Genomic DNA, 9,678 nt, shown 5'->3' on the forward strand with positions numbered 1-9,678 from the left:
ATGCTCTGTACTATATCATAAGTGTTTTCTTGGTATCTCGCAAAAAGTTAAAAGCACAATTCTCATCTCCACCAATACTGTACTATCCCTTTGACCTATCAACAGTCCGTTATACACACTGGTTAACCTGTCTATAGGATACTTGTCCACAGTAAGCCTGTATACAGTTTGCCTGTTCACAACAAATCTGAACACAGTTAACCTCTCAACTATGTCCACAGGATACTTATAGACACAGTTAGTCTGTATACAGTTCATGCAGTTTACCTGTCCACAGCTTAGCCGTACAGCTTCACCTGTACAAAGTTAACCTCCCAATAGGATACTTGTCTACAGTTAGATTGTACACGGTTAAACTGTACACAGTTAACTTGTACTCAGATGACCTTTGTAAATCACAATTAAGTTGTGCATAATTAAGCTGTACACAGTTAGCCTGTTATGATATACTATATCTTGGCCAATTTCATAATCTTTTCCTTGCCTTTGAAGTTCGGAGCAATCAATTTCATGAAGTTTTTGCTCTCTGTACTGAATCATCAGTTAGATTCGCGAACAGGCAAGTGGGAACATTGCCGCATTGTATATTCGCAGCAGGGATGGTATAGTATTGGTTGAGGTAAGGCTTCAGCTTTCAAGGTTTTGCAAGATATTTAGAAACCATTCTATGTTATGTCGAAGAGCATACAATTCTAATTAGGGGAATTGAAAGTTCATTTGATGAAAATCGGTATTGAAATGTCTGAGATATACAAAAAAAAAATGATAAAAACAAGACATCCTAATAAAAGTCGTGGCCTGTCGCATTTTATTAGGATCGCTTTTTGGGTATCTCAGCCATTTCAAAACCAATTTTCATCAAATAAACTAAGAATTCCTCTAAGAATTGCATGATATTTCATATTAATTCATAGGAGGTTTCTCATTTTCTCACAAACACACACACACACACACACACACACACACACACACAAAGTTGGAAACCTGCAGCCCTATTTCAACCATATAACTGTACTATCCCTTACGTTAACGCAGTAATTCTGCCCATTTATTATGTATACTTTGTACTTCTTTGGCGTGCATTGCAGTTCATGCATATACATTTTTTTTATGTATCATAGATTTACGTTTTTCTGTACACAATATTTGATTGATAGAATGACGGACATGCGAGAGCTAGCGAACCAACTGCAAATATTCTAACAGTGTTACAAATCACATAGGTCTATGAGGCAACGACTTTATAGCAACGGAAAAAATTAGAAGCGCATATCTGGGTAGATTTATTGCAAGCATTAACCAAGATGCATTGACAGGCTTTTCGAGTTCCTGTCCACCGGAACAGTCTCATAGAATTGCAAATAGTTTAAAAGCGCTTGTGTTCTGCTTAATGATCTGCAGGTATCCAGAGTAATATATTCAAGAGAGAGAGAGATATTCACGAGATCTCTCGTTTTCCCAGGAATGCAGGAGTAAGTGGGTGGCGTACGCGCTAGAAGGCAAAATGCATGAAAGACAAAACAAAAAACAGCGGAATCTCATTACACCCCTGGGGACTAATGCAAGCAGCGAGATCTCTCATGTTCGTTTTGCTTTCTCGTTTTTTATCCACACTGTACCGCAACATTGGTGACTGAAAATAAACTGCGGATTGCCAAAAAAGCAAATAATGATAATGAAATAATGCATTCCATTCTTGGGTTCCTACACAAAACATTCAATAAAAACGTGACACCATAATAAAACGTAAAGAAGAAAGCAATTGGGGAATACAACAGGAGATAATTTCCTCAAAATGTTGTCTATGAATAGAATATACCTTCATCTTCTCTCCAAAGGCAGAAATCTATACTCTTTAATGGATTCTCTCGAAATAAATGGCCTGGATAATTATGATATATAATAAGACATCTACGATTGCAATATTACACGTTGTGAGGGGTAATCCACTCTGCTATACAATGTGTCTTAAAATAGATTTAATATTTTTCTTTTATAGTTGGGGAATAGACCCAAATCTTAGTTATAATGAAGTATATTTTTCTCGTCAAACTACAGTATTATTTACATGTAATCTGACATGAAATTTTACATTTCAAGAGAGCTTTAGTTTACATGAATTCGTGTGTATTCCATGAAATCGTCACCAGTTCACTGTAATTACTCGATATTACAGATCAGAAAGGATGGATTTTCCTACTGATCAGACAAGATCTGTTCTATAATAAATATAAAATGTTATTTTCTCTCTTTCTCCTCACACGTGATCATTTACTTCAAGTCCCACAGTCAGGTCATTTGAGAATATAATTATATCAAATATTCTATTTCATGTTCGTTTTCTTCTTCGTGCATCTTCCATCGTAGATCCATATACGGTGATCTAGGTCATGTATTACTATTGTAGATAATGCATACCCTCTGATTAAAGGGGCATTCCAGACGATTCTCATAATAATGTAGTACATAAATAGACAGCTCCATGTATAGATTTGTGGACTTTGTTGTGGTCCTTGAGAAGAGAAACCAATGAAACATCTATAAACAAATTACACTGAACGGTGTCGATGACATAGAGCCTCACATATTTCAGAAATGTAGCAGTGTAGTTCCATTACAATACCACGTGCTTAACAAGTTCGCCTGTGTGGAATCTATGTATACCTCTTCATTTCTGCTTCCTTGGACCCAACTCGTGCATTCTTATGGTGAGGCGGCCATGTCATCATCCTTGTTCATTGCAATTTGTTATAAATCTTGAAAACATTCTTATTCCTCATCCAAATCACTATAAATTCTGAAACCCTGTACTCAGTATATGACTAATTTATAGTTGTTTAAATGTAAATGTCTGAAAATCATCCAGAGGTCTCCTTTAATATCTTCTTTCTGCCCTCTTCTCCTTAGACCCGTATGTGAAGATTTACGTCATGTACCGCAATCAGCGTCTGGCTAAGAAGAAAACGCGTCTGAAGAAGCGCACACTGAACCCGGTGTTCAACGAGTCTTTCCTCTTCGACGTACCGATGGAGGGACTGGAGCATCTCAAGATCGAATTCCAGGTACCATGACAACCAGATTGTCTTAGATGCATTACTGTCTTTGAGCGCATTAGCAAACTATCAATATCTCGTTAATATTCATGGAGGTTTTTCGCGTCAGCGTCCAGTAATGAGCGAATAGCGCACCCTTTTGCACCTCCCCTATCATGGAGCTGAAATTTGTTTTGCCAACATCCATTTTCTCAAATCCACTTAAATCTACTTGAAGGCAAGTCGTGAAAGATTTTCTAGGTATAGACACAAATAACCTTTTAGAAATGAAGCGTGCACCAAATCTGAATAAAATGGGTAACATGCAAGTATAAACACACAATGGGAGCTACAAAGGTTACAACGTGATTCTCGCGCACGCGTTCTCAGCTGACGATGGCTCGCTCTCTTCACCATGTTATCACTTAGTGAATAAGGCGGTAGGAGGTAAGCAAAGACGTCAGTAATCTTAAGAAACTATACAGTACTTGAACGATGAAATGCCAACATGTAATGCAGACATGTTTGGTAATTATCATAATATGTATATAAATAGACCCTGTATTATATAATTAATAAATTCTTCATACATATTGAAAATATCTAATGATCGAGGCTTCATAAAAATCAATGAATGAAAACTGAAAAAAAAAAATCAATTTTCATGCCTTATCTGACTTAGGCTTGAAAGTTTGCTGTTGTTTTTTTTTACTACATCCGCTCATAATATAAAAGGAAGTGATTTCGTTCCTTTTACATGAAAAAAAAACCTTTCAGTTACATTAGACAATTCATCTCATCAAAATTCTTTATCTTATTCTATTTGCATGAAGTACTGTACTGAAATTAAGACATTGGCAATTAATCCTCAGTTGTGGTGTCTCAGACTGGACTCATATATCGCAAAACCTTGTTATAAATAGTTAGGCCTACTTTCAATTGATCCATGAGCTGTTCATGTGAATCCACACAAAAAGTATGTGAAATAGGCTGCTTCATTCTGTGGGTGTAAAAGAGTAATGTTTAGCACTTCACAATGCCGCTAGGTGCAATTAGGCTCCGTACTTGTTTTCGCAAAGAACCATCCATTGCAGTTTTGTTTTGTTTTGTTTTGTTTTGTGTTGGACGTTTGTTTATTTTTTTATTCAGTCAATAGCCTACCGGCAATCGTGAGTGAGTGAACGTCTTTGTGAAGGTGAATGCATGATGTGTGTGTGTGTGTGTGTGTGTGTGTGTGTGTGTGTGTGACTTTATGTTGTGTTCGTTGCCAAGAAATCTGGGGCTTTCATAAGTTGAGAACAGGAGATGTTCCTCAGCAATTAGAATGCTCTCCAACCGACAAAGCGACATCTAATGAATGCCAACTGGGTCACACTCAGTTTTTATCAGAGGATTAAAAAAATACTGCAAAGCAGGTGAAAGGACTTCCAAATTGCTCAGAAGAAGCAGTTATAGATCGACTCTTATCATTCATAGCTGAAAGACGCCCGCAAAGTCCTGGGAGATAAGCACTCACTATGCCACTTTGTTAAGCGCGAAATCTGTTTGAAAAGCGTGCATTCATCGCACCGTGTGACATTTTGATGTCGGCATTAAAACAGGTGCAACCGATCGAGGCGAACTATCGATCCTTCACATTCCTATCATGTACATGACTACCTCAGAGCTAGGAAAGGGCAATCTTACTGCATGCATTATCACCCGAGGATGCCATTGAAACACCTATCGCAACACACAAGCACGCACAAACAACACACACGCACTCACTCACACGCATACACGCATACACGCACACACATACAAACACAAACATCTTGATTTTTTTTCTTTTCGCATTGTTACTGTTTTTTATAGTGTAGTCAGGTTCCGTCTGAAACTTTCCTATCATTGGAAACGACGCAATTCCTTTTTTTTTTTCAAGCTTTATACGAGCCTCGCCCGGAGACATGAAATCAAACTCGGCGGTAGAATTGGGGTCCATTCCATCTCATAGTACAAAATGGTTGTAAGATATCAAAATTGCACTTTCTAGGGACCATTCGCCCGCCAGTTTCGCAGTTGTTGTCATGGTAACATGATGATTTTAAAGTATTTTTGGAATTGTTTTCAAATGCATATATTTAACTATTCAGTTATTTATTTAGGTGAGTCCGATGGTTGTTATGATTGGAAGAGCAGGCTTGGGATATATGCATATTTATTTCATTTTAAAATTCTTGATGGTTTATGTTTTCTTCATTTTCAGTAACAAAAGATTATAAGTTTGCAGGGAACTCTTGCTCTATGCAACATAACATTTAGGGAAATCGTGGTATTGCATACCACCGCCGGCGCCACGTTTTCAGAAGTTGGGGGCGGGGGTGTAGGGGGTGGCCACTTCCGGGTTTCATCAGCTAACAAGCAAAAAAAGAAAAAAAAAAAAAACCTTCGGCGCAACTTATGGTGCCACTTCCGGGTTTCTTCAGGTGACAAGAAAAACAAAGGCCTCACCGCGCTCACACTTCAAGGTTTCATTCTATCTCTAGTTCCACTTCCGGGGTTAAAAAAAAAGTGAGGGGACCCAAAGTGTTGACACCCTATGTATGGTGCAAAAAAGTGGGGGAGGGGGGGGGGGAGGGAATCCCCAGGTTCCGCCGGCCATGCATACTATGGTCGTAGGAAAGAGAGGGAGAGAAACAAAAAATACAGAAGTTGACATCATAAGACATGTAAGAAGAACTTGACCTGGATGGGGTCAAAGAAAGAATGAAGGAGAGAAAATTATTCTTGTACATTTGCGTTACCAACACTATATGTGTTCAGAGGGAATAGCGACAAATAACTGTGCGATGATACCTTCCTGTTTATATTTTTGTGTGCTGATGAGTGTTGCGTTGTGTGATACTGATGGAATCCCTGAACGAGTGAAGTATTAAAATACAAGAATGTTTGCATGTGTGATAGAGCAAGGCAGTGTATATTTTAAATGCTCATATCTTTAGTGCAAGGTTAGTGCCTGTATGGCTGTGATAGTGTGCCATAATTTGGTTTGGTTTGGTTATGTTTCTGCATTTTTTCAACATTTCAGTGCAAAATCACATCATTGATTATTAAATTCGTTCGTTTGTTCGTTCGTTCGTTTGTTTGTTCGTTCTTTCGTGTTTTTGTTTGTTTGTTTGTTTGTTCGTTCATTCGTTCGTATTTATTCTGCTTTCTAATCAAACGGAAATAGATTACACGGTTGTGAAAAAAAAATACCCAAATGACACAAGAGCGCTACAAAAATGCAGTTTATACAACATGCTTTACATAATCATTCTCAAACATTCCCTACTGACAACAGTCATTCTAGAACATTACTTGAAAAAATCATTCTTAAACATTACTGCCAACAAAACAAAATGTAAACAGAACTTGCAAATTTGTTACCAACGATGACTAATCAATATCAAATAAAAGGAAATTTCGGAAATGGAAATTACCTCAGACCTCGCATCGTAAGCCTATGCTTGAAATGGTGGTGGCCTGGCAATGAGCTATTGAAGAGAGGGGAAACGAGCACACAAAGTGGAAGATATTGTTGCCATTAAACGTGCCAGGTGCATGTTGATTTTTTTTTATGCCTCTCTAACAAACGTGCCCATTTATCGTCTTTACAAGGAGAAAGATGTACATGTCTCAAATCAATATGGCTCTTCCATGATAGTTGATAGGTGACTAAAAGTGGAAAATCTCTTCGCAGAACATTAGTGTTGTTTGGGTAAAGATTTCGAAAACAGATACTCTTTAGACGGGTATTAAATGAGAGTTGAGTTGATCGGGTAAAGTGTTCTTTATTGCTTGATTTTGATTCAATTTTCAGAAACAAGTTGCGCAATTAACAAAAAGTTTACTGTGTCACCAGTGATCACTGTGTTTGTTACACACTGTTTCTGCATACACAAAATGTCGTATTCCATGCGATCACAAATACTTTGACTGCTTCAAGACGATTAACCGACGATAAATTTACATTGAATCAAAGTATCTCTGTTCTCGAGGAACATCGTAAAACAAACATGGGATTTCCCGAGTTCACGAGCTCACAGTATGAAATGCCTTATTGGAGAGCATAAGCATTGCAGGTGTTCTTTTGCCGGCCTTCAACTCACAACCTCTTTTCTGTTTTGTTTCTTGTTCGCTCAGGTTCTTGATCACGACCGGGTGACGAAGAACGAGATCATCGGCCGCCTGGTAATCGGACGCGATGAGGAGGGAGAAGCCGAATCGCAACACTGGAAGGATATCATGCAAAACCCACGCAAGCAGATCGCAGAGTGGCACAAACTCACCGAATAGACGGATCTTGGGTGTCGGTGGGCGGGGCAGATCGGGAAGGGGCGGGGCGGACCTAGGGTGAAACTGAATGGGGCAGGGCACCTGGGGGAGGAGACGGGTAGGGCGGGGCTTGGCGGGATGAGGGGCGGAACTGGAGTAGGATGGTTTTCATAACAATCGTTTAGTAACTGTTGTTAAAAGAAGAAAAAAAAAGACTGATTACGAGAATACTAGTTCTGATGGGTTACACACTAATGATGTTCGCTGTAATAATTATGATACAAATAGAATGGGAAAAATTATTATGATACAATGACAAAAAGTAATGTGTATGACACGTAGGGTGGTGTAATTATGAATGGATAAAAAAACGCAGAATGAGAATCACAGACACTGGTTACTATGAGATCGTAGGGTGGAAGTCTACTTAGGGACATTGCTGTTATGAATCACTGTTATATATTATATCTTTTGAAATAATTATATATCAGTTAATATTTGTCTGGACAAAGGGGAGACGAAGATTATTATTAATAACAAAAAAATGATAAGTGGATCTCTTTAGATGGAATTAAAAGTTTTCAGTTTGGAAAATCTCAAACAGATGAGGAATAAGCAAAATTAAGGCTTTGTTATATTATCATTCCTTTCTGTCTGTGGTTGATGGAGGGATATTGTAGGCATTACATGAATTTTTTCATGACAGAAGTGATTGATTTTTAATCATTGTTTATCATTAGTGTCATATATTATTATTATTATTATTATTATTATCATTATTATCATTGTTATTATCATTATTATTATCATTATTATTATTATTATTTTCATTGTCAACATTGAATTCTTTATACACTATGATTTCCTTATTCTTATTTTCTTTATTTTTATCACTCACATAATTGCCCTGTAGTTTCTCTTTTATCAGAAAGAAGTTTGGAGGTTTTTTTTATTACGATTCTCTACTGTTTCGTCGACTCTGTTTCGTTGACTAGTAATCTGTTCATTAAAATAGTATTAGTCATCGGGGGAAAAATATGATTTACCGAATGTCATCGGGGAAAACATTTATAACATGGACGACTAATATCGACGAAAGCTTCAATTCAGAATAATTTTCTCTTTTTTATCATCTATTTGGCAGTTGTGAAAAGGGGTAACTACAATACAGGGAGGCAAAACATAAAGTGTTACAATATGCAATTTCAATCCTTTAATACTAAGCTTGATTGATTGATTGATTGACAAGATATAAAGAATAATCTAGAGATGTTGAATGATTCTTTTGATTTGATGGCGATACATAAGTTCGCAGTAAATGCATCATTATTCAGCTGTGGAATAATTGTCGATGATTAGGAAGATTGTGTCTCAGAAAAGAGTTTCTACAAAACGTTTACATCACTCGGCACTGGAATACAATATTCGGGTTAAAGCCATTTTAAATGTGTGCATTTTAGGTTGCGTCATACCTTATATGAATATAGTCGATTTCTGAAAAAAAAAGGATGCTTGGTTTTGTCTGAAAGTCGAGAGCAGCACCCATTGGTTATTCGTGACAATGTTTGTATAGAACCCGATGCCGACGGGGACTGATCATGTACCGCTTTCCGTTGATACCGCTGCGGTGGATTTTTGTTTTGAAGATTTTCCCATTATTCCAGAAATGAGTACATTCCAGAATTGTGTGGTTTAACAGGGATTCAAATTAAACTTGAGTGCTGACATAGGGTGTTTACAGCTCTTAGAACAAGAATTAAATCGTAACGCAACAGAAAACAAAAACGATAATTATGCCTTGCCATCAAATTTCACTATCCTGGAGAATTTCTTTGTTCGTACTCATAGTTTTTCACTAACTGAGTCAAACTGATTGTCAACAAGTTTGTAGAGAATGTATTTTACCATGTGTTAATACGCGGCTGCCCACACTGGTTACCAAACATCTTTAGTAAAAACAACCACCATACAACATTCTCCAACATAGATTTATGGGTGTATGGATCGACGCCATTTCTTTTTTCTTTCGTCGTTGCAGAGTTACCGAACTGAAATTGAGTAAACATGTGCGGATGGAAGTAAAAACTCTAGATGTGATTGTCTGGTTGTGGGTTCTAGGACTTTACTTGGAACATTATTCCACACATTGCCGTATTGCATGAGCTTCAGTGATGCTTTTCTGAAAAGCATTATGAATATTTAAATAAACTGTTTAGAAAAAGACACAATTGGACAAATTATGTCGTTTGCACCTCCTACGGCATCACATTTGTCAGTTAGTTTAGATACGAGACATTTTTCATTTACATATGTCATGTCAAATCTTATCATGATGAATGGGAAAACTGCA

The 9,678-nt window shown here is 37.4% G+C and overlaps 1 protein-coding gene across 1 annotated transcript in view; it reads left to right on the forward strand.

Annotated features, from left to right (window-relative positions):
* Positions 1 to 7,349, forward strand: part of LOC139729578 (synaptotagmin-4-like) — a 72,195-nt gene extending 64,846 nt beyond the window's left edge. The window contains exons 7-8 of the mRNA XM_071640501.1: positions 2,908 to 3,062; positions 7,197 to 7,349. Coding sequence (XP_071496602.1) covers positions 2,908 to 3,062; positions 7,197 to 7,349 — 308 coding nt within the window. The remainder of the gene's footprint in view (positions 1 to 2,907; positions 3,063 to 7,196) is intronic.
* Positions 7,350 to 9,678: the final 2,329 nt, after the last annotated feature.

Source organism: Diadema antillarum, unplaced genomic scaffold (genome assembly GCF_040938485.1).
Source record: "Diadema antillarum isolate AM-2024a unplaced genomic scaffold, OU_Dant_1.0 seq00000247_RagTag, whole genome shotgun sequence".
Classification (NCBI taxonomy): domain Eukaryota; kingdom Metazoa; phylum Echinodermata; class Echinoidea; order Diadematoida; family Diadematidae; genus Diadema; species Diadema antillarum.